Consider the following 24838-nt stretch of genomic DNA (forward strand, 5'->3'; position numbering starts at 1 on the left):
TTTTAATCCAAGCCACTCTTTCCTTAAGTGTGGATTTTGGAAGGTTGATGGTAATTAGCCACGAGAATACAAAAATTATTTAACTCTATGTTATAGAAAGTTCAGATAAAAGGACCACTTATGAGGTCTGGTACCTGCCTTGTAGATACATGGAAATACTTGATTAGCTACCGTTTTCCACCCAGGATCCCCAAAGGATTGTAGGAAATCAGTGAACTGTTCTTTCTTTCTTTTTTTTTTTTTTCCAGGGAACTGTTCTTGCTGTACACACTAGTCGCCCATAAATTGGAACTGCCATACAGTGTGGTGATCAGAATAAACAAACAGAAAGGGTAATAAGGCACACCAAATAATTACTGGTGACCTCAGCAATTTTATTAACAAATTTATTTCCCTAATTGGGTAACGTATCTTCATGCTCGACTCAAGGGCATTGTAATGGGTTTCCACACTGCAGAAGAACTAATTAATTAGGACTGTTTGCTCTTCCGTATTTACACTTGTCCACCAGTCTTGTAAACATTACACCTGGTTTCCTCGGCCCTCCAGCCTTCTCTCTCCTGATTCCCCCACCCTACCCCCAAAATAAATAAATAGAAAGCAAATAGTATAATTTAACATCAGTAGCTCATCCTTTCGTGCAGTCCACCCCCACTGGAAGCTGCATTTCATGGTTAGAGCCATTTTGTGGCCAGGATCTAGTCAAGTTATCGCTCCCAATAGGTACTTGGAAGTCTAGAAAGAGACCCTTGTCTCCATGGGCAAAAATGGAGAACCTGGGGTCTCGATTTGCCAGGGCTGTGTCTGGATTGCCCTTGCCCATTCAGACCCTGGGTAGGAAGCTGGTGAGATGGGCAGATCTGCCCCACTCCTTCCTGCCCCACCCAAATGCCTCTTGGGAAGGTAGGAGACAGTCATTCGTGAGCTCCAGAAAAATCATACACTTGTGAACTCACTGTTCAGGTCTTCTTCAAGTAGAGTTTTTTGCCTCATAGCTTGCCAAGACTTCAGTGTGACAACAAAAAAGCATTTTTGGGGCAGCCCTGGTGGCTCAGCAGTTTAGCACTGCCTTCAGTCTGGGGCCTGATCCTGGGGGCCCAGGATCGAGTCCCATATTGGGCTCCCTGCATGGAGCCTGCTTCTCCCTCTGCCTGTGTCTCTGCCTCTCTCTCTCTCATTGTGTCTCTCATGAATAAATAAATAAAATTAAAAAAAAATTTTTCAACGCAAATTCTCCAGAATCTTACTGTAATGCTGGCTTCTCTCTCATGCCGCAGCCCTCCAATGTACTGCAAAATGGTGCCATTTCACACTGACTGTCCAGTCTCCAATGACCAGCATTAGTATAAGATGCCAGCATACGTGGAATTCCCTCCAGAGCTAGTTTCTTTAGCAGCCAGTAATATACCTGCCATGTATGGCTTTTGAATGTGGATATAATTATTACAAAGACATCTAACAGTTTCTAGAGTACCCTGGCTGGCAGTAGGTCCCTTTTGAGATCTAGACTCCAAAAAAATGTGGATAGGCCCAACAAGCCTCATTCTCCCTCTTGAATATCCTGTAGGATCTGGATGAGGTTTTCTAGGCCAAAAATATAGCCCGGATCTGGTCCGTCATAAGTGGTGTGTTCGTTCCAGGAGCCTTTGTATGTTGTGTGAGCAAAGTCGATCATCCGGATGTCAACTTTGGTGAGACCTCCGGCAGAGATGCCATGGGTCGTCTGCGGAGCCTCCTGAGAATGCAGACCTCCTGGGGTCCTTTCTGGCAGCTCCTGCCCATCATAGATGATGAGGAGAGAGCTGGAGTAGAACCGATATGAACTCTGGCTCCTAATGACCGAGAGGAGGGCCCGGAGCTGGTGCTGGATGGGCTCCAGGAGCTCTGTCCGGAGGCGGGTTCCGTCATGCAGGAACTGATGGAGTGCTTGTCGGAACCCCTCAACGGAGAGTTTTCTTCCGTAATACTTGTCTTTGCAGAGAAAGTGCTTCTTATCAACTTGATAAACCTTATAATAAAAAAAAATGTGAAGAATTGCCAACTTAAGAACAGACTTGGAACTGCTATGGTTGCAGTGTCAGAAACTAATAGGATATATAAACAGTTTTCTGGGAGATGCAGGGCAAGCATGGCTGAAATGAATGGAAGGATGATCTTTCATCAAGCACCAGGGGATCTTTCACATTTCAAAATGCTTTCTGTGCAAGCTTTTAATAGGAATCCAGGGTCTAAATATTCTTCACCCCACAAAGGTGATCCTCCACCCAGGAGGAAAAGCTTTGGATCACCTTTCTTGTGAATTTCCAGTGTCATCCTCCAAATCATGATTTAAACCCTGGCTTCTGGCCCTCTTCAATTCAAATATTAGCAAACCCAAGCTAGAAAGCTTCAGTAGGAATCTGAAATCACAGCCAATGGCCTTGGAAAGCCAACTAGATTCAAATTTCCCTAATTAAGTTTATAAAGTCCTTTCTCTGCAGATTCTAAGGAAACAATCATGGCTCCTGAGGTAAAGCAGGGTTGACTGAAGATAAAAAGATCAAAAGACGGGCTGGATCAGGTATGGGTGGGGTTTTCAGGCAGCCAGCTCAGCTGAGGGGAGCCTCACAGCAGCCCTGGGAACTGGTGGCTCCTCCTTGGCACCAGCACCTCCTCTCCCCTGTCATGTCTTGGCCACCAGAAAGGAACAGATGGAGGAGATGCTGATGGGGGGTGGGGGGACAGTGGCACCCGCTCCCATTTCATTCAGATGGCAGAGGCAGAGGCTGTACCAAGGCCAGTGGCTAGCATGGCCGTGACTTGGCACACCTCTACCTGGCACACCTGGGAAGGGCAGCCCACACCTGGCCAAGATAGTTTCTCAGGTCTTTCCTACCTTCAGATTATGTGGTATGTTTATGGGAAGCCAGTGCTGAAAAAATCAGAAAGATATGATAGACTTGCTTTGGAGGGCTGAAGATGGGCTGCTAAATTAGCTGTCATAAATACATGACAGGTGTCATTGTCTAAATAAATCAGATCATTTTCAGAAGATTGGAGGTCCAGAGAGAGATTCCATTTACACCCCAAATCATCACACTCCATTCTCTTGAGGACTGCATTCCAAACCTTCCAAGGGACATCTGTGCAACAAATTTATAGACTCCACTTCCAGCTTCAAGGGTGGCAGTTTCAATTAAGGAAAGCTTTAACGTGTACCGTCAAATTGGTGTCTGGTTTTGCTTTGGGGAGATAGACTGCAAAATCAAACGAGTGGGGAAAGTTTATTTCTTCCCTTTCCTATAGCCCCTGCCACAGGCCACATCAGAGCTGCAAAACTGGGGTAGAGTCTGGGCAGTAAAAAATTAACTTTCCTTTGCCTCAGCAGGCTACGATCTGCTTAATTCATTAACCAGAACAGGTAGCAGACAACAACAACAACAACAACAACAACAAAAACCCAGAAAAGGTGGAGTAGGAAGAAGGAATGGCTTCTAAGAATTCAAAAAGCAGAGTGCTGTACAGCACTGGAGAAGGAGAGGGTTCAGCTTTATCCTTCAAGAGACTGAGAAAGTCACGGAGTGCACAGGGAAGCTCTTTTTCACGTCTCTCCCCAGCCCCTGCTCACACACTGTCATCAGAGGTCTGCTGTCAATATGGACAGGACCCATGTGGCCACTGGGAAATTTAAGCTGCCAGAGACCCTGAGACAGAGTTTAAAAAAAAAAAAAAAGTGACTTTTTGGCAGCACTTTCCTGAAAGGGGCTCTTATAGAAATCCCAGTATATCCTAGGGTAGATAGCGTTTCCTGCCTGGGCAGGCTGTGCCCAGCTGCCTCCTGTGTGGCTCTGTACACAGAGGTGTCTGGGAGACACGCTCATCGCCCCACAGTGGACATGCCAGGATGCCCAGCCCTGCACCTACCTGCATGCCACAGATGCGCACGCCCAAGCAGGCCGAGGTGCTCTGCGCACACTTCCTCATGTGGCGGGCCTTCTTCTCCTCAGACACATCATCCCCGTGCTGCCGGGTCCCCATCTTCAGGTCTAGGATACAGGGGTGCTTATATTGTGACACGACGTTTTCCAGCAGCAGAAACCCTGGTCATGCCAAGTTCAGGAAGGCTCCGCCGACATGAAGGCCACTGCCCCTACGGAGGCAGTTAGCATGCCTTGGCGGATGCCTGGGAACACAAAGCTAGCTATTCCTTCTCTTTCGGCTCCTTACAGACAAGCCCATCGTCCCTCTTAAGAATTCCAAGTATTAGCTTTGCAGGCTGCTTTAATAAGTCCATTTATTTAAAAAAAAAAAAAGTCCATTTATTTAGGGGAGTTTATGACTATGTGAGCTTTCTTTTTCCTTTTTGCTCTGAGGTTGAAATCTAAATGCAGGCGTGAAATCCCTGGCAGACCATGCCCAATTTACATTTTATGGCAGAAAATCATAAGGCTAAAACCTTGAGTCACTGAACGGGCCAGTACCTTTTGGGAGAAGTAGGTTGATGTTAGCTTTGGAGATGAGTTGCAGGAATATTAATTTCAGCGGAGTAATTATCCTGCAAAAGCTTCTTAGGGATTAGGGCTGCAGATGTGTCTTAGTAAATACTGTGAAACCAGTCACCCGTCTTGCAGGAAGGAGCCCAGCGCTGACAAAGGGGGCGTTTCAAGCCTGCATGTACTCAGAACATGGCAGCCTGAGGATGAGGGAGGAATGTCTCCCTCACGGGCACTTCCCTGATGGGGGAACCACCCCCCTCACTCCGTCAGATCCATAGGAAGACATCTTCAGGGAGAATTTGGAGGGATAAAAGGGAGGCTGGGGTGTGGGGAACCGACCCATCCCCCTGAGCCTCCCACTGCCCCCACCCAGCATGGCAGTCATCATTCCTATCTGCACACACAGACCTCCCAGCCCAGCCCCCTCTGCTCAGGTGGCAGTGACACAGCCAGTGGCCTGACCATGGGCACTGTGTTCAGCTCAATTTCCAGTCTGACTTCCCCACACTCTCTAATTTTTCTTTTGGAGAGATCAGATTTCTTCTAGGTCCTAGGTTTGAGGGCTTGTGCCTTGAAGTGTCCCTCACATCAGTCTCCCCACACTTCCCCCTCCCCTGGCCCTGTGTATACCCTGTCTGTCTGTCTCCACCACCCGCCTTCAATCCTCCCACCCTTTGATAGGTGGTAGGAGTGTGAGCAAGGATACGGTGCCGCTTGTTCTCTGGGTACTCGGTGCACAGGCGGGTCAGGTGGGCCTGATGGCACTGCAGGCCCCACGGGTTAAAGCTCCTCCTCTCAGACTGGTTCCCTTTAGCATCTTCCACCAGCGAGGAGACTTGGGCATTGAGTTGGAACTCGGACCTCAGGAGCGTCGTGGCCGGGCTATGGGAGACAGAAGCGAATGATAGGCCAGCAATGGCCAGAGGACTGGGGAAGGGTGCCCATCTCTGTGACTGGGCTCTCCAGGGTTGGGCCCTGACACGGACTGTCCCTGCCTACTCTCCAGGATGCCTGCAGGGCCTCTGTATGCCCCTCCTGCCCCATTCAGGCCCTGGGCACCAGATCAGTCCACACTGCAGCCCTGGCATGGCGTCTCTCAGAACCCCAGAAGAACTCATTAGGAAACGTCATCTCCTCCTTAGAGGGCTGAGGTGGTTTAAATTCACTTGTAAGTGACCTGGATTACTATTGTGCTATTGAGGCGACACAGCGTGGAGAGAGCAACCCTCCCTAGAATCAGAAGACTGGGGGTTTAGGCTGTGAGTGTGCCATGTCATTGTTCCCTTGAGACCTCAAAGTGTCCTCAGGGGTGGGAATCCTGGATCCTTGGTCCACCCTCTCTCCTGTCCTCTGCATCTTGGCTTTCCCATCTGTGAAATGGAGATAATCTGTACCCACTTCCTGACGCTGAGCCAAGAGGCTTAATTAGATCCGCTGAGCTCCTTGGGGAAGGGAGGTACTTTCATTGTATTAGCTCCCTTTTGTTTTCCAGAAATGTTTTATAAGTTCCCAGGGGTCCTTTTCATCTGAGAAAGGTCAGCTAACATTATCAGAGGTTTTGGAGACCTCTCTGGGATCTCGGGTGCCTTGAGCTGCCTGTGTCTCTAAGGTCCCAGGGGGGACTTCACTGACCTCTCCTTTTCCCTTCCTGATTGCTAGGGAAAGGTGATTTCTGACTGCCATTAGCCACTTTTCCTTTGTGTCAAGTCTTCTGGGTTTCTGCGTTGCCCCCACCCTCACACCCCACCAGAGACACTTCCTGGTCTCGGTGAAACAGGTATTTAATTAAACAAATATGTACTGAATGCCTGCTCTACATAGGACTCTGTACATGCAGCAGCTTCTGAGGTAAATACATCAGTCCTCCCTCTAAAACCACAGGAAAGAAAATCCATTCCTTTTCTGGGTCCCATTGCACTTCTAGACAGAGACTTCATGTGAATCTCTCACTCCCTTGTCCCTACTGGGGAGCCGTTAGCTTTGGCGCAGGTGGGAGTGGTACTGGTCCCTGCTGGATTTCTGCCATCCTGCCACATGGCCCTCACCTCTCCTCGAGCGAGTGTGCCAGCTGCCACTGGGTGAGGGAGTGGGCGCCACCACTGCCGCTGGTGGTCTGCTGGAGAGTCTGCCATAGTGCCACTGCCGCCGACTCCGTGGAGACCTTGAAGGGCCCCCGGTTCTCCTTCAGCGGGTTGGCCACCAGGCTGAGATGGCCTCGGTTGTCTTTTTGGAGGTGCACCGTGATGGTGCCTGCAGAGCACACGAGGGAGGAAGGGAGGGGGAAACCAGATGGAATTTACCTGGTGGATGTGTTGCAAGAGGTGACATCCTTTTGAATTGTAGTTTAATGTAATGTCACTGATCAACCCCCCCACCCCTTCCCTAACTCTTCTCTCAAGGAAGAGTTATGGGGACTGTTCCAGAATGAGCCCAGGGCCATGGAACCTGCAGAAAATAGCCTTGGGCTGATCTGGGCACAGGCTGCGCTTCATTGCATCTCTCTGCCCTTTCATGCTTTGGACAAAGTCAGTCCCATACATTTTGTTCTCACTTTCTGGCTCCTCAGTAGTGGTACCTTCCCCGTCAAAACAGAGCTGTTTCCACGGGGCACAACCTGGCGTCATTGGAGCTGGTCCTCTGTAGAGAGGACCCCTCTGCCTCAGGGTGGCTGTGAGGGAAGTTGGGGCCCATCCCATTCCTCCCCGTTGCCTCCTTCATCATCCTTTCTCTCCCTTCCCTTTCCCTCTCTCTTCTTCCAGGAAGCCCACCTCAGACAGCCTTCCAGGACCTGTGTCACCTTCATTTAGACCCCCACCCCTACCCCTGGTCTCTGGCTTTAACACAGATGCCTGCCATCTCCTTCAGCTAGACACACAGCATGTGAATATTATTAATGGAACATGGTTCTTTGATAGGAAACAGGAGACTTGTAGGATTTCTCCAGCTACGGTAACTCCTGACTGTTGGTGTTTGTAATGGAGACACAACAGCCTGCTTCATTCGCTGCTTGTGAGAGTCAGAGTGCAAGGGAACCCAGTGGACAAATGTGCTAATTGGGCTTCTCCTCCGGGACATTGGCCAGGTCACGTAATTAGGTCTGGCACGAATGCCAATGACTCCGTGGCCACCCACTTTGGATTTCTTGCTCTGGTGGCACAGTCTAGGAGTTCCCTTGTGGAGTAGGCTTAGCATCAGAGCTAAGTGGGTGCCTGGCCTCACCCAAGTTCTGGTGGAGTCGGAGTTATACTCTTGCTGGTGGCATGGGAGACAGCCACACAGATGGCTTTGCAAGGACTGGATCTCTAGACTTCTTCCTGCAGCTGATGCCATGACTGTTCTATTGGCTCCTTCTCTCACCAAGCTACCCTCCACCTGTCCCCACCTTTCTCTGTGCCTGCGAGGCTGACCCTGTGGAGTGTACCAGTGGCTTCCTTGCCCCTGGTTTCCCAGGGGTTTGGCCAGTGAAGGACATTGGCAGGAGATGGGGTGGGCAGGAGAAAGGTAGAGGTATTTATCCTACTGGTTCCCTTGGTGCTGCAGCATGATCCTTTCCTCTAGGGCCCCCCTCTTGCTGGGTCAGTAATACCGTTCCCTCTCTGTGGCCTTCGGGCCTAGGGGTGGTCACAGCCTTTCAGTGCTGCTGGCCCCTCTGTGCCTCATCAGCCCCCCCTTGTCCTCTTAATCCTGCATGCACTCCTATGAGCCGTCCCTTTGAAAATTCTCCTCATTTAAACCCCTTTCAATATACCACTCATTTTCTGCTGGCACTCTGACTGAGAGAAGGGGGGGCTGCACGTGATCATGTCCTCTCAAGTATTTATTTCCTCCCCCGGCCACTTGGTCACTTTCCTGGACATGTGGTAATTTCTGCTGCACCAGCACTCAGGGCATCTGATTTTCCTGCTTGTGTCCCTGCCCTGGCTGGTCAGTGCAGACGCTTGCTTTCAGGGCTGCTCTATAATTCAGCAAGTCACTCCTCAGGCCATCTGTGCCTAGCTCAGCGGTCTCTCCGGTCTAGTCCTGTCATCTCAGATTCCTGGTGCCCTAAATTTGCAGCCCAAGAGTGACATTCAGTTCTCTCTAGCTCCTTAAAAAGAATTCTGCTTTTCCTTAGCTCATGTCAGGCCCCTGAGTCTTGTGAATTAATAATGATACTACTAATAATACCATACGTGAACCTGGCATTTTGCGGTTTCCCTGAACACTGGCATGCATCCCCAGGTGGAGCCCACCAGAGGTGTTCCGCTCATGAGAACAGGGGACTGATGGCAGGTCAGAGAAAGAACCATGGTGGTAGTAATCAGTGCCAGGTGTCTGCTTCTGTGCTTTTCGTTTGTTACTACCTAGTTCTAGCAGGCCTGTGATGCCCTTGTCTGCGGTCACTGGGACTCAGAGAGATGGAATAAGGTGCCTAAGGTCACACAGTAGGGGTGGAGCTCTTGAGAAGGCCATGCTCCACGTGGGTATGGAAGAAGGGAGAAGCTGTAACACAGAGCTGAGGTCTTTAGCCTTTTATCGGGAGAGCAGTGTCGTCATGCTGTGTTTACTTGTGGGTAGGTGAGGAACACTCCTGCTGTGTCCCTATCAGATTTGTTTTGGCCAGTCTGTTCCGTGAGAGTGAACAGAGAAACCATGATCCCAGTACCTTAGAGGGTCATCAGTCCAGAGGGCTGGGAGTGCCAAGAGGCCCCAGGACATGGTGTTTATGTTTCCATTCCTAGTTCCTCGGCTTGGAGGGTTGCTGTGCTTATTCCCTGGAGAGGGCCTGACCCGGAAGCCAGCACCAGGTCCCAGAGCCGACCCCTCCACAGTGGGGAAAGGAGAGCGCTCTGGCTTCTGTGCTTGTCCTTGGGGAGCTTGGAGCCTCCCAGCTGCCTGGGGAGCCCAGGATGTGTGCCAGACAAGGGCAAGGCCCTTTTGGGTCTTGTAAAGGTCAGCTCACCATCTGGTCTTCCCCGTGGTGGGACTATGGTATCACTCTTGCCAGAAACCACTGTCTCGGGGAGCCCCCGGCCTCAGGAGGCCTCCCTGGAAGGACAAGAAATGTGACCTTCACCCACTTCTCTAGGCTCCAGCTCTTGTCTGATCTCATCAGATCTGAGTGTCTAAATAAATGGAGGTGAGCAGAGTTGCAAAATAGCCCCAATAAAATCCAAGTCATTTCTACTCCTCATATTGTCAGAGCTACCCAGCCAGACTCCATGGCCCTGCCTCCTTGCTTTGCCTTTCTGCACGCCTGTGGCTCTGTGTCTCTGCCTGTCCATCTTCCTTGCGTTTCCCACAGCCATCTCCATCTCAGCCCAGACCTTCCTCTGAAGCCCGAGACCTGTAGCAGATAGCTGCCTTGCAGACGACTTCAAGTTGCCAGCAATTCACCAAAGCAGCATATCAGTGGGATCAAGACTCCTTGGGGCTTGGATTGGTTTTTGGTCAGGAGTCATGTCGGTCCTGGCCCGGCTTCTGGCTTGCTTTGTATTTCCATGGGGGCTGGGCCTGCAGGGATGTGGGCTCCCGGCACTGTGCGGCCCCCGCCTGTTGAGCCTTGTGAGCCTGTCACCAGCCCCCAGGCTCCCCAACCTGCAGTCTTGCCAGCTGAGCGCACAGGAATGCTTACAGGCAAAAGTGTCGCCCAGAGCATCTCAGCAGTTTGGGTTGGCCAAGCAGCTTCCCTAGCCTCCAGGAATGTTCTGTCCTGTACGCATGTATGTATGTATGTATGTATTATTTTTTTAATTTATTTTTTTATTGGAGTGCAATTTGCTAACATATAGCATAACACCCAGTGCTCATCCCATCAAGTGCCCCCCTCAGTGCCCATCACCCAGTCACCCCAACCCTCCGCCCACCTCCCTTTCCACTACCCTTTGTTCATTTCCCAGTTTTAGGTATCTCTCATGTTTTGTCACCCTCACTGATATTTTCACTCATTTTCTCTCCTTTCCCTTTATTCCCTTTCACTAATTCTTATATTCCCCAAATGAATGAGACCATATAATGTTTGTCCTTCTCCAATTGACTTACTTCACTCAGCATAATACCCTCCAGTTCCACCCACGTCAAAGCAAATGGTGGGTATTTGTCGTTTTTAATGGCTGAGTAATATTCCATTGTATACATAAACCACATCTTCTTTATCCATTCATCTTTCGATGGGCACCGAGGCTCCTTCCACAGTTTGGCTATTGTGGACATTGCTGCTAGAAACATTGGGATGCAGGTGTTCCGGCGTTTAACTGCATCTGTATCTTTGGGGTAAATCCCCAGAAGTGCAATTGCTGGGTTGTAGGGCAGGTCTGTTTTTAACTCTTTGAGGAACCTCCACACCGTTTTCCAGAGTGGCTGCACCAGTTCACATTCCCACCAACAGTGCAAGAGGGTTCCCCTTTCTCCGCATCCTCTCCAACATTTGTGGTTTCCAGCTTTGTTAATTTTCCCCATTCTCACTGGTGTGAGGTGGGATCTCATTGTGGTTTTGATTTGTATTTCCCTGATGGCAAGTGATGCGGAGCATTTTCTCATGTGCTTGTTGGCCATGTCTATGTCTTCTTTGGTGAAATTTCTGTTCATGTATTTTGCCCATTTCATGATTGGATTGTTTGTTTCTTTGCCGTTGAGTTTAATAAGTTCTTTTTTTTTTTTGAGTTTAATAAGTTCTTTATAGATCTTAGATACTAGCCCTTTATCTGAGAGGTCATTTGCAAATACCTTATCCCATTTTGTAGATTGTCTTTTAGTTTTGTTGACTGTTTCTTTTGCTGTGCAGAAACTTTTTATCTTGATGAAGTCCCGATAATTCATTTTTGCTTTTGTTTCTCTTGCCTTCATGATGTATCTTGCAAGAAGTTGTTGTGGCCAAGTTCAAAAAGGGTGTTGCCTGTGTTCTCCTCTAGGATTTTGATGGAATCTTGTGTCACATTTAGATTTTTCATCCACTGTATTTATTTTTAAGCTCGTGAGAGCATCTGTTCGCCGGTGTCTGTAGTATGAGTCTGGCTTATCTGTTCACCAGCCAGACTTAGAAGTATGTCCTTGCATGTCCAAAGCTGACAGGTACGCTGGGAGGCAGAGGGATGCAGCCCTGAGATGCCGTTGTGCCGAGGAGCCCAGCAAAAGGCCCGGGCGTGCTCTTGGCATGGGGAGGCTACCCTTTGGAGTGACGTCCATGCCCTACATTCCCGGGTGCCATCAGAGCAGGGCAGTGAGAAGGGAGAGGCTGTGCTCCATGGCATACAGTGCCACTACAGAAACTGCCCCTCTCTCTAGGGCCCTTCCCATGGGGGAGAAAAAGGGAGGCCCCCTGTGGCAGTCCCCCTGACCTGAGGTCACCAGTTGAGTGACTGGGCAAATCACATCCCCTCCTTCATTGGGCTAGATGACCCCTGAGCCCCGGCATCCGAGGAGCCCGTCTCCTGGGTAACAGTGGCTGGTAGAGCAGGCCTTGATGGCCACAAGCCTACCCTTGGGAGCCAGACCTCGAAGCTCTGAATCCCAGCTCTGCCTCTCACTGGCTGCATGGCCTCAGGCAAGTCCTGTCACCTCTCTGGGCCTCCGTCTCCTCACCTGTGAAATGGGGATCGTAGTAGTACCTGCCTCAGAGTGTTGTTGTGAGGATTGAGTTGATAGTGGAAACCATTTACAGTGTGTTCTGCACTGAGTGAGCACCGACGGTTAGCTGATCCCACTTTTCTTATCTGGTGAAACGAGAACCTGCGCAGCCTGAGAGCCCTGGGAGGGACCTTTTCCCACCTAAAACCTGACCTCAGCCACCTGCTTCAGGCATCTGAGAGTGTGAGGGCTCTGGTTCTGGGCCTTTCTCTACTGTCTCCCTAGATGTGTGTTTCATTACGTGGTGCCTGGCCAACGGCACCCTGCAGATCACGTTCTGGCTGCTGAGTGAATCCACGTTTCTGCACCATGGAAACCTCATGTTTGGGAGTCACTCGAGTCCGTGGACCCTGCCTCACCCTCAGCAGGGCTATGTGGTCTCACCTGAGGGGTGTCCTGTGGTTCCCGACCCAGCCCCCTCCCGGCTCGTGTGGAAACACCATCCCCCAGGTGAAGCCCCAGGACAGAAGTTGAAGCATGTTCTGTGACCGCTGATACGTGCAGCTGTGATGCCTTGGCTTCAATTAATCTATCAAATTAGCAGGAGGTACCAGAGATGAGCCCGACCTGGATTGGGAGGCAGAGTATAGAGTAGGGGTCTAGACAGGAGACCAGTGCCTGAGGGTGCCCGAGAGTGGGGCTGCACTACACCCCCCACCGTGGAGGAATGGGCACGTGTAGACAGGACACAGGGAAGGCATCAGGATGGGGTCCTGGAGACTAAGCAGCCTCTTACATTTCCCTTCTTTGCCTGTGACTGCCCTGGCGGTCTGTCTCAGCTCCAGAGCTGTGTCCAACAAGCGTGAAATGCTGCGGGCAGGAGCCACCCCACGCAAGATCCTGCCACCCTTTTACTAGGTTGAGTTCGGTTGTGAAAGGACAGACGTTCATTCCAGTGGGCGCTCTGACAGGATGGGCAGTGACCCACAGCTGATGGGCAACACTGGCCTGCGGCTCCAGAGACCCCAGGGGAGGTATGCACAGACTGCACACCAGCCGTCTGCCCCTCCCTCTCTGTGTGTGGTGCTCATATACATCTATCTTGCCTCAGACTCTCGGAAGGTCTTGGCAAGCCAGGACTGAAGCAGTGCCTGGGGCTCAAGGCATATAAATGAATGAATGAATCTCACTCTGGGACATGCTGAATACAGATTCCTAGGCCCTGATCCCAGGGGTTCTGGTGCACAGATCTGCAAGGGAGCCTGGGAATATGCATTTTAAACGCCCCCCCCGCCCCCCAATCAGCCTTGGTCAATCCCAGCACATACTCTGAGAAACACTCATAGGGCTAGGCCGTGTCCTTCCCGGTTATCTTGATCATTGAAATGCAAGTGAGTTTTTGACTGACTTATTTGGATTTCCTCATCACTTTTTTTGCAGATACTTAGATGACGAGCACAGAAGCTTATAGTCACAACAGTTAAAAACCTTTGAAAGAGGTCTTTTCTCTGGGCACTCATCATCCTGTTGAGGGGCTGGTGGCTGGCAGAGTCATGCCCTGAAGGCTGAGTGTGGACAAAAAGCCTGCCCCATGGACGCTGGCCAGCTGCCCAGACTGCCCCTGCCTGGAGGTCCACAAATGGTGGCCCTCCCCACCCAGCCTTCACTCCCCTGAACCCACCTTGGACTCAGATCCAGAACAGACACTGCTCTCTGCCTCATTGCCCCCATTTTACCTGGAAGGCAGCCCATGGCCCTGGCTTGGCCACTATATGAGGATGTTCCCATCCCAGTTTCCTCAACATCAGGAACATCAGTTCCCATCAGTTTCCTCATCAGGTCCCAGCTCCTTCATGCCCTGACCCAGGCCTGAGGTTCCTGCCACCCACTTGGGTCCCCAGAGGGAGCTGAAGGAGGCCTCAGCCTGCCATGTCTTTCCCAGCCCTGGTCACAGGACCCAGCCGTGGCACTTCCGAAGCACAGGGTGGGGTTGGGGTGTCATTTTAGTCCATTCTCAGTTCCTCAAAGCCTGGTGGCTTGAGCTAATTTGTAGGGATGCCAAGTGGCATTAGACTCTGGGCCTGGAGGCTTGAAGAGTTCAGAGAAACTAGGACAGGGAAGGCCAACTGGTCTGTGGGAGAGGGGCATATCTCCATGGCAACTCTTACACACGCCACAGTGCCTGGGGAAGCAGTGGGTGCGTGCACACGAGCCCAGCCCAGTATGGCAGGCGCAGAGCCACGTCTGGCTGCCTGGACACTCACCTTTGTACTGTGGAGTGAATCGCTTCATGGCCAGAGGCAGGGATTCGTAGAACCTCTGCTCCTGGAAGATGAGGGGCTTGCATACCGTGTGCTCATCGTACTTCATCACGCTCAGATGCCCTCCGACCTGGTGCAGGAAGGGCTCTAGCCGCACGCCCACTCTGGCATCCCCAGCATCCGTGCTGTCCTGCACAACCATGTATCTATCCACAGGAAGAAGGTCTGGGGTAGAAGAGGCAGTTCCTGGACAGGAGGCAAGGCCGTCAGTGGTCCTCAGCTTTCTCCTTCTTGGCCTTTGTCACTGTCATAGCACAGCTGTCCTTCTGTCTGTGGGCCCCTGGAAAGCAGAGGAGGAAGGTGGAAATGGTGTGAGGGAGATGGTGTACTGAGAGGAACAGAAGGACCCACAGTTCCCAGCCACGACCCACCAGTAGTTGAACGAGACTCGAAAGAGGCATCTGTCACTTCTAGAATAATCTGTCCTAGGAAACTGGTAACCATGATTGCCTCCAGGAAGCCAGGATGAGAGGTAGACTTCTCTAAATACTGTTCTCTGCCCTTTGAATTTAAATATTAAAACATTTTTTTAAAAAAATCAAGCAGTACACATAACCGTAGGCATCCAGAGTACACAGATTGTCTTAACTCCTCATGTTGTGTTTCCTGCCTTCCTTAGGGAGTATTGGTCACAGGCCCAAGAAGAGAGCAGAGTCCCTGCTATCCAGGCACTCAGCCTCTTGCAAGGGCTTAGGGGGTACAGGAAAGCTTCATTTTTGTACAGCACAGCTGTGCACGTCAATCTACATCATGGCTTCACGACAGAATTGCTGTGTAACTTTGAGAAGTGACCAAACCTCTGCACCTCTGTTTCCCCATCTGTAGAATGAAATAATAAGGATACTTCATGGACTTAGGACAAAATTAAGATAAAGACTGTGAAAAGGTTAGCTGAGGGCCCAGAGCTAAGTACTCCATAAATGTAATTTATCATTGTTATTTCTAGCATTATTGCCATGGTAGTTATATCTTCCCAACAGCTCTGGGTTGAAAGGAAGGCAGACTTTCTCACTGCCGCTTTGCACACGAGAGAAGCAAGGTCTGAAATGCCTTGACCAGGCCCTGGTGCGGGCCAGGAGCGAGGCAGGAGGAAAGTGGAGGCTGCTTGTCTCTGGGCCTTATTCTCTGCTACCTGCCAGAGCTCCCCCTCCTCCCTAAGGGCAGGCTTGCTGGAACTTGGGGCTGGAAATGCAGCGCCGAAAGACATCCTGACTTTGTCTCAGGAGAGTGCCAAGGAGACAGTGTGAGGGGAGGCTCTTCTGGCCACATTTGTCCTGTCCTGTTTGAGAGGACATTCCTACAGGGGTGCCCATCACTGCCGAGTTATTAATACTCTCTCCTCTGTTGGACTCCCAGCCAAGGATGCCTCCAAGCTAGGCAGCACTGGACATGATTAATGCCCTGAATGACCTTCAGTTCAGACCGTCGGCATGGCCAGCTGGCTCCATGCATGGAGTGCCTATCAATTTGTTCAGGACCCCAGCTCAGAGAGCTTCCTGCCACCCACCTGTACCTCTGGCACCAGGTGGCGCTGAAAACCTCAGCCTGGCCCATTTATTACCCCCTCACCCCCTAGGGGTGTCTCTCTCTTTCTCTCTCTCTTTCTCACATTAGCTACTGTCTTTTGGGCCACAGAGTGCCTGCCCCTTTAGGAAGGGAGAGGTGTTTTGCCTGGTATGTGCATTTGCTTTGCTGGATGTAGGATGAGGCTTCTAAGAGCTGCCTGTATGGCTGGAGCATGATGGGGGAGGTTAGGGTTGCTGGGCCAGGTATTAGGGGTTCAGGGAGCCTGAGGCCTGATGGTAAGGGGCTGTGCTGACACCACAGCCTAGGCCTACCCTGGGTCTGCTCTCAGACTGTAAAGAAGGAGCCCCACTTGAGCCTGTTCCATGAGCTGAGAAGCCAGTAGGAGGCATCTCGATGCAGATGCAAATCAGAAATTGGCTCAGGGATAAGTTGATATATGACAAGATAGCACAACTGCTTGGCAAACCCAGCCCTACTTGCAAATTTGGTGAAGGCAAGAAAGAAGAAAGAAGAGAAAACCAAGGTGGCCCAACACCAACTAACCAGGCCTGGCCTTGCCAAGGCAGCCCAGCTGTGCCGATGTGTCCAGGTGGTATCCCAGGCGAGCCCTCATGCTCCCATGCCAGCAGCCCACCACCCTCCCTCCCCACACTCCTCTCTCCCTAAGGAGCCCTTAGGAGATCAGTGTCACCTTGCAGTGGTGGTGTGGGAGAGGAAATAGCAATAATTGGTAATAAAGTCAGAGAGCTTGCTGGGTGCCAGGCAATGTTCTAGGTGTGTTGTATAGATCAACTCCTTTAACCTTCACAACTACCCCATGAGGTAGTATTATCAGCCTGTTTCAGAGATTGGGAAAACGAGAGGTTAAATAACTTGCCTACTGCCTCCCGCCAGTAAGGAGGGAGCAGGGATTTGAACCCAGACACTTGTGCCCCATAGCACACTTACCCACCATGCAGCAGGGGGGTTGAGGGCTACTGTGTATTCACTTTGAAAGTCAGAAAATTGACCCCAAGGAGACTGGAACTTGGCCAAAGTCACCTGTAAGTCACTGGCTCTGCTGGGACAGGACACAGGTTTCCTTGTCCCCCAGGCCTGTCTCTCCTCCAACCTGATGGAGTAAGTGCATGTCCCAGTGGTGGGTGGGCTCCGCACCTCTACAGAAACCATCGTGGCAGGTCAATGCAGGGCTGGGGCTTGGTGTTGACTTTTTTGGGACTCTTTGGCTAGGGGTTTCAACAAGACCCAAGAGGCACTGTCATTCCCAGATGTTCTCAGGAGCCCTGCCTGAACCTTCTTAGAGAGCAGAGAGCAAGCCAGGGGCATCCAAGCAGCCCATGGCACAACAGTGCAAACTTAGGGTGAGTTGATAGTGATGGGGTATCTGTTGGGTAGTCAGCCTATACTTCTAAAACTCTAGATTTGGGGCACCTGCCTGGCTCAGTCAATAGAGCATGTGACTCGATCTTGGGATTGTGTGTTTGGGCCTCGTGTTAGACATAGAGCTTATTTTTTAAAAAATGTTAAAAAAAAATCTAGACTCAACAGGTAGGGAAACTGGGGCTCTTCCTCTCACGCGTCATCTGAAGGTATAGGTGAAGCGATATCTGAGGGTCCTCCTACTCCTGAGCTGTATGGTTTGTGGTTCTGACACAGGTTGGTGAGGTTGGTGGGAAGGGCAGAGGAGGATTAGGGCGGTGGCCTCAGCCCCTGAGCTAGGCAGGTGGGTTTGCTGCTGCTCAGGGAGGCACTCTGTGGCTTCCCATTGGCACTAATGCTGACCTTCCATTCCCGAGGAAGCTTGAGGTTGTTCTCTGTCACCGTCTTTGTTGTGCAACCCCCCATTCTCTGGAATGAGTTAGGGAAGACCTCCATTCTTCCCAGTCCTCCCTCAGAAGTCCCAAGTAAATAATTCAAGCTGACAGGTCTTTCTCAACCCAGACCTTCCCTTTGCTACATGCAGGTACGTCTGTTATATGCATGGGCCGTGGCCTTTGATCAGTGCTCTGTTTCCTCAGAGCACTGTGCAGGGAGTCAGGAGCCCAGATCTGTTGCAGGCATTCCCACTAGCCTCATGAGGCCCCTAGGATGAACTCCTAATGTTCATCTGAGTCTTGATTTCCCACCCACTGCCATAGCCTTGTCATGATACTCAGATGACAAAATGCACAGAATTCCTTTGTGAAGTCCTCTTCCCAAGTGTCTCTGCCACCGAGGCTTGTCACTGCGTGGGTTATTCTCAGGACTGACTCAGCTAGGGTGCTGGGAGGCAGGTGAGGCACCCGCTTGAGACAGGACCTTCCGCTCCCTCTAACACACTCACTGAGTACACTGGGCTCCCTTCAGTGTGTCAGAGGGAGACAAATGTCCTTTCTCCAGCCCACACTTCCCCCTGTAGCCCCACAGCCGGCCCCTCACCCAGCATCCCACCCTAGTGTTCTTGGGGAGGGAGAAATAGGAGACAGGGAGGGAGGGTGGGCAGGGAGGGAGATGCCCCAAGCCAGAAGAGTTCAGCTGAGAGCCCCCTCCCCAGGAGTAGTGAACAAATGACCTCAGGTCCCTGTGTCCTCTTCTGTCACTGGGTTGTGTCCTGAATGAAAAACTCTGGGCTCACTCCAGGAGACTCAAGGGCTAAAATCCCTGATGGGCCCCACTGTCCAGCTGGTGATTAAATGAGCCCCTCCTCCCCCGCCCCGCCGTGGGGCTGCCTCGGTCATTGCAGCCCCTTGGGACCTGAGTGACAGCCAGCCTGCCACAGGGTTGCAGGACACTCCCTAGACTGAAAGGAGGGTCATGGACAGCAGGGCCTGGGTTTGTATTTGGCTTCCAGAGTGGGGACAGATGACAATACCAGTGATGCCAGACACAGGGACAGAGGCCACCAGCAGGCTGAGGGGAATGAGTGCCTCGTGGCTCATCACTACCAGTTGGCACATTTTATTTCCTGAGAGTCTGTGTATATAATCTCTGCTGCATGCTAAACCCGGGTTCATTAAAAATTACAGAAGCTCTGCCCCTTTTTAAGCCTGCCGTTCCCATTGTAGGGAAGATGGCAGGCAAGACCACAAATCAAACTTGTACCAGTTCAAACTTAGACGAAATTCGTCATGAACTGTATCTTATGAGAGCCTGTCAGCTCCTTATATCTGGAGACAAGCTGGCTGACTGTGGTCATTGTCAGCGCTGTTCACAAATAGTCTGTTTTTTTCCTGTGGGAATGTGGTATGATTGCGCTTCCCTTGCCCTTTGAAGGTAAGTGCAGCCACGTGATTTGCTTCTGCCGACATGATGTGCATGGTAGTGACAGATGTCATTTCCAGTGGGAACTTTAAGGGCAAGTCATTGCCCATGTCCTCTCTCTCTGGCCCATCTCAGAAGCACCATCACTCCCTGAGTGACTGACTATACATGTTGGATATGTAGCCTGACAGAGAAATACATCTCTGTGCTAGTAGGCCCCTGTGATTTGGGGGTGGTTTGTTATGCAGCACAGCCTCATGCTTCCTGACCAGTGCACCAGCTCACAGCCAGATTCCTATCATGGAGCCAGGAAGTGGAAAGTGACCTCACTTGAACCAGGCAGTCAGATACTTCATGCCCAAATATATCCTATATAATAGTAGCCTCTCCTATGAAGCATCTCCTGTGGATCACTGGCTTTATAGTCACTATCACCATTTCTGAAGAGAATCACTCTCAGGTGGGGAACCTGAGGGTCTGAGACGTTGAAGACCTTGTGCACAGTTAGAGGAGCTACTGAGCACTCTAGCTGGGATTCAAGACTGTCTACTCTAAAGGCCTCAGGGCTGGGATCCTGTCTGAGGCCCTCTTCATGCTGTGTGCCTCAGTGGCCTACATCAGACATGAGAGCCTTCCAGGAGCTCATACCCAGCTGGGTGGTGCACTGCTGGTGGAGGGTCTGATGGGGTGCTCGGCACTGTGGATTTGCAGGGCCAGGGGCAAAGGGCTGCTGCCTGAGGGACGGTCTAGAGCCTCCCAAAGCCACACCGCCACAAGCATCATCTTTAGACCAGAACAGTTATACTCTTGGAGCATGATAACCTCTCAAATGTATATGAACACTTTGGAGATTACCAAAATACAGATTCATTTAAAGGCACTATTTGAGTTCCTAGTAGTTTTTATCATCATTTTCTCAATCAGTGGATACTAAAAGTATAATGATTATCGCAGGAGGACTCGTAGGGAACAAATTATGTTGAAATGGAGTCCTAGTTGAAAAGGTTTAGGAGAGGTACTGCTGTCATCTGTGACAGGCATGGTGTCACACTTCCAGGATAGGGTCTGAGCAGGGGGAGATGCCAGCTGTGCCTGTGTCTGGGGGAGGCTGAAAAGGGCCTGTCTCAGGAGAAGAGGGGACGCAGGAAGCAATAGGGAAGTGGCCAGGGCTGGCCAGGAGACCAGAGGGAGGGCTGTGAGTGGCAGTAACCCTGGCTTGCTTTACTTGCTGGCCTAGAGGGGTGGAGAGAAGGCCTGGCCACCCAGCCCAGGGGAGCGCCTGTCTGGTCCTGCTCAGGCCAAGGAGGAGGGGGTTGCCTGAGAAGGTGAGGTGAGGAAGCCTTCAGGATTGCATTCCAATAAATCTGGCGGGGCAGGAAGTGTTTTGGGAAGAGATAATTAAGAAACAGCTTGGGGCAGCCCCGGTGGCGGTGGCGGTGGCGCAGCGGTTTAGCACCGCCTGCAGCCCGGGGTGGGATCCTGGAGACCGGGGATGGAGTCCCACACCAGACTCCCTGCATGGAGCCTGCTTCTCCCTCTGCCTGTGTCTCTGCCTCTCTCTTCACTTTCTCTGAATGAATAAATAAATAAATCTTTAAAAAGAAAGAAAGAAACAGCTTGTATCAAAAGAAGACTGCAGTATAAGATGTGTCAGGCTGCAGATTCAAAAGCAGCATGGTTTATGGCCTGCCCTCTCTACTCTGAAGCTCTACTGTACATTTCGTAGGCCTGCTGGAGCCAGAGATTTGATACAAGTACCTTTCAATGTCTTTGTGATGCCCAAGGGAGCATTTTTTAATCTATTAGAGAAGAGAGGACCTGAAAACCATTTAAAACTGCTTAGGTTGTAATGGGCAAGAGGATTTTGAGTTTCTCATGTGGCAGAGGGTTGTGTATCATCTGGGGCCATCCAGGCTGGGAAAGCACAAGATTATTTTCTGGGGGAAAAAGCCATGTTTTAAAATCCACTCTAAAAATGACTCAAGGGCTGTAGGATGGCGTGCCCTCCATCTGTGTGGTCCTCTACCCAATGGGATCAATACCGAACACTGGGGGACTTCACACATCACCTTCTCAGCCATGGCTGAAATATGTGGCTTTGCGGAGCATCTGTTCCCCAGGGAAGGCCTGATAGCCAGAACCACAGAGAAATGCTTCATATTCCTCCGTCACACAAACTTATTTCAGGGCTGATTTTATCCTTTGAGAGAAGTTTTTTTCCTCTCCTTTTCCTTTAACATGTAAAATCTCCCAATGTTCCTCCAGTTTGAGGACCAAATGCGATTTTAATATAGCGATTATTAGTTTAGAAGCCCTTCAGCCACTGACAAATGTCCTTAGCAGCAGCAGCAGCAATGTTCTGAGCTTGCTGTCAGGGCGGGAGACGCATGGGGCAAAGATGACTCAAGAATCCCAGTGCCACTGGAAGGGCTACTCCGGGGGTGGCTAAGGCTGGAGGCTTCTTCCTCCCTCACCCCTATGGTATCTTAACCTCGTGACAGCATCATGGGCCCTCGGGTACCTTGGGCATGGTTACTGATGGCTCTAGCAGCATTCCCTAATTCCCTTAGGACCTGACCCCCTAGAAGCTGCATCTGGGATCTTGGAGGCTGCTTACCACCCAGACAGGCACATTTCCCAACCTCCGACACCCTTCCCCAGGCCTCTACACCTTTCTCTAAGTACTGTGATCAGCAGCCACCTGCCTTACATAAGAGGCCTTTGAGCTAGACAGGAGGTTTTGTCAGTGGTTAGCATGGCAACTTTATGGCTGCAAGAAGAAACATCCTTTTAAGGTTAAAATGTAGCAATGGGTGGAGCAAGCGTGTGAGCGTGCAGACGAATGTGTAAGTGCATGTGTTCGTGAGAGCGAGAGGTCCTGATGCTGCAAGACCACCGGGTGGAACGGCCCAGTCCGCCGAGCCAGCCTGTTCAGGGAGAGCGCGAGCGGGCCTTTCCCCAGCAGAGGGCAGCAGCAGACATGCCAGCCCAAACTCCACAGCCAGCCCACCCGCCCTGGCCCTCTGCCAGGTCACACATTCCGGACCTGGACTTGCTGGGCCTGTCCTCAGAGAGCCCAGAAGGGCGGCTGAGAGGCCCCTGCCTTTCCCAGGGGCAGTTTTTCAAGAGCTCAGGAGTTACCTTCAAGGTCGATGTCCTTCCACGTTCCGGTCTCCTCTCACTTCACCCTACTTTTTCTCAGGGGTGTCTGGTTGCAGGGGAGCTTCCTGCCCTTGATGAGGCGTGTTCTGAGGAGTGGGGTGCCTGGCTCCATTCAGAGGGTGAGGGACCCCAAAGCTGGTGATATGGCTTGCCAAAGAGGGGTTTGCGCGTAGGACCTAGAGGGCATATCCCAGCTGAGAGGAACGTGGTCCTCAGCAGCACCCTGGGAGGGTCCCAGGGGCCTCAGGCCCTTTGCAGTGGAGGAGCTTCTCAGATCCTCGATAAGGAGCTGGCTTTGGGGAGTACGGCACAGGAAGGGACTAGGAGACCTGGCCCTGCCTCAGATTCCCTGTCCCTTTCTTTCTGGGCCTCAGTTGCTTGTTCTATACTGAGAGGTGTCTGACTCAGCCAGATTCTCACTCCTGTGGGATGACTGGCCCTTTCATTTAGCAGGTCAGTGTGGTGATGGGTAGGCGGGGCGGGGGTGGGGGGTTGGCAGAGACACTTTCAGATTGGGGACTTAAAAGACATACAGACCCACATACCTTGATTGTATCCTGGTCCAAACAAAGCAATAAAAAACACCCAGGGGGCCATCGGGGAAATATGAATATGAACTCCACGTGGACATTCTTCGGGAGGTGTTCATTTTGTCAGTGGGATAATGGCCATCGGGGTTGTGTAAGAACCTCCTGAGGTACTTCAGGGGGAATGCTCTGATGTCCAAAAATTGCTTCAAGTACTTTATCCTTAGGGTAGTCAATGAAGCAGATATGGTAAAGGTCACACAACCATGTGAATCCTGGGGTAGGATATGCAAGAGTTCATTATATATCATTCCCCCTGCTGTTTCCTGTAGGCTTAAAGTTTTTCATGGTAAAAAGGTTAAATTATAAACTGGTAGCTTTAAAAATCTGTAGAAGCCTGGGCCCTGCCCCAGGGGATCCGAATCTCTGGAGGGGGAACCTGGGATGGATGTTTTTAGATCCCCTGGAGGTCCTGAGGACCATGACAGGCTCAGACAGGTTCAGGTCTCAGATTTACTGAGGTCAAGAAGAGTCCATGGGGAGGGGCTCCCCAAAACTGTGCCACCACCCCAGGCAGGGGCCCTCGGCAGTCCCCGTGGTCAACCCGCACTCCACGGGGGCACCCGATACCCAGGCCATAGGCCCACTGCCCACAGGCTGAGGTCATCCTGGCTTCGTGTACCCCACCCCTCCCCCGCCATGGAGGGTGGGGCTGCCGGGACAGGACACACTGTCCCTGGAGCCCAGGGGGTGCTGCCTGCTTCTCCCCAGACAGCTGCCTCTGTGAAGGGTTAAACGGTGGGAATCATTGGCCCCCACCCCTGTACCTGCCACCCAGCTTCCTCTGCAGGCCCAGCTTGCGGAACCCACCCTGCCTACGTGCAGGAGCCCAGGTTAAAGACTCCTGGACAGCCTAGGAAGGCTGGGATGAGTGACTCCAAGGGCAGGGCACAGAGATGAGAGACAAGCAAACAACAGAATTTCTGCTGTGAGCCAACCCAGCAGCACCCCCACATACACAGTTGTATAGACGCGCATAAATGAGCAGGCTGGCACCTCCATGGGGTAGACCCCTTCTTGGGGGTGGGGGGCTGTCCTGTCCTGGGTGGACCCTCACTCCCACACCGCCAAGAGCTCCACGAGGCCCTCCCCACCCTATCCACTGAGGCAGCACTCACCAGGGCCTCCTTCCTGGAAGCACAGCAGGGAGTGTGTGGAAGAGAAGGTCCAGTGGAAAAGAATCTCCTTCGGTGGCTGCCGACTGCTGGCCCTGAGCAGAGGCCTTTCCCGGCGCCCCAGCACAGAGAGCTCACTGTCCACTACGGCGCTGGTGGAGAGGTCTGCCTAGACCCAGGTCCGCCCAGCGGGCCTGAGATGGGAGGTCACCTGACCCTTGGGAAGGGCTGGCAGGGGCTGACGCGTCCAGCTGTCAGCTGGTGTATGGCTGCTCCGAGCAGGGGAGCAGGGCCTGCGGCCTAGGAGGGCATGTGAATGAGGAGGAGGAAGAGGAGGAGAGGCCTGAGAGGGAGAAGCCTTATGCTCTGCTGCCTGGTTGGAGGTCAGGCCCTGTGCACCAGGGCCAATTGCATGAGGTCCCCAGTGGTTTTTTGATTCCTTGAGGTAAGGCTAGGCTAGGGAGTCTTTTTTCCCTCCCTTTACCCTCTTCCCCACAACTTTACTGTCAGCTTGCCCCAAGCTGTCACTCCGGCGAGAGGGAAATCAGGCAGGAAAACAGCAAGCCAGTCAGCACTCGATCAGCTTGAAAACAATCAGTCAAATAGTTTTTGAGGCCTTTGCTGGGCTGCCCCAGGAACCTGCCAGACCAGGGACTGTTGTCAGGAGATCACAGAGCAGGTGTTGGAAAGGGTATTCAGCAGGTTGAAGGGCAATTCCAGTGTATTTGGTATTCGAACATGGAGCTTAGGGGGGGCCCCTTGCCCAGCCTGGGGGGAGCAGGGAAGGCATCCTGGGGGAAGTAACCATTGGATAAATAGGATCATCCGGGTTGGGGTGGAGAGGGTGGTGGGAAGAACATGCTTGC

The 24838-nt window shown here is 51.7% G+C and overlaps 1 protein-coding gene across 4 annotated transcripts; it reads right to left on the reverse strand.

Moving 5' to 3' along the window:
- Window positions 1-353: 353 nt before the first annotated feature.
- IP6K3 (inositol hexakisphosphate kinase 3) lies at window positions 354-24192 on the reverse strand. Of its 4 annotated transcripts, none has more exons than XM_049092023.1 (7): window positions 23976-24192; window positions 22816-23019; window positions 14285-14621; window positions 6521-6725; window positions 5182-5357; window positions 3904-4079; window positions 354-2008 (listed from the first exon to the last, which is right to left on the reverse strand). In XM_049092023.1, the coding sequence occupies exons 3-7, from the start codon at window positions 14481-14483 to the stop codon at window positions 1541-1543; spliced, it is 1224 nt and encodes a 407-aa protein (XP_048947980.1). In that variant the 5' UTR covers window positions 14484-14621; window positions 22816-23019; window positions 23976-24192; the 3' UTR covers window positions 354-1540. The 4 variants fall into 4 exon arrangements, with proteins under 4 accessions (XP_048947980.1, XP_048947979.1, XP_025274233.1 ...); XM_049092022.1 differs by having other exon boundaries at window positions 22816-23072; XM_025418448.3 differs by lacking the exon at window positions 22816-23019 and having other exon boundaries at window positions 23976-24191.
- Between the last annotated feature and the right edge of the window lie 646 nt (window positions 24193-24838).

Source organism: Canis lupus, chromosome 12 (assembly GCF_003254725.2).
Source record: "Canis lupus dingo isolate Sandy chromosome 12, ASM325472v2, whole genome shotgun sequence".
Lineage (NCBI taxonomy): Eukaryota > Metazoa > Chordata > Mammalia > Carnivora > Canidae > Canis > Canis lupus.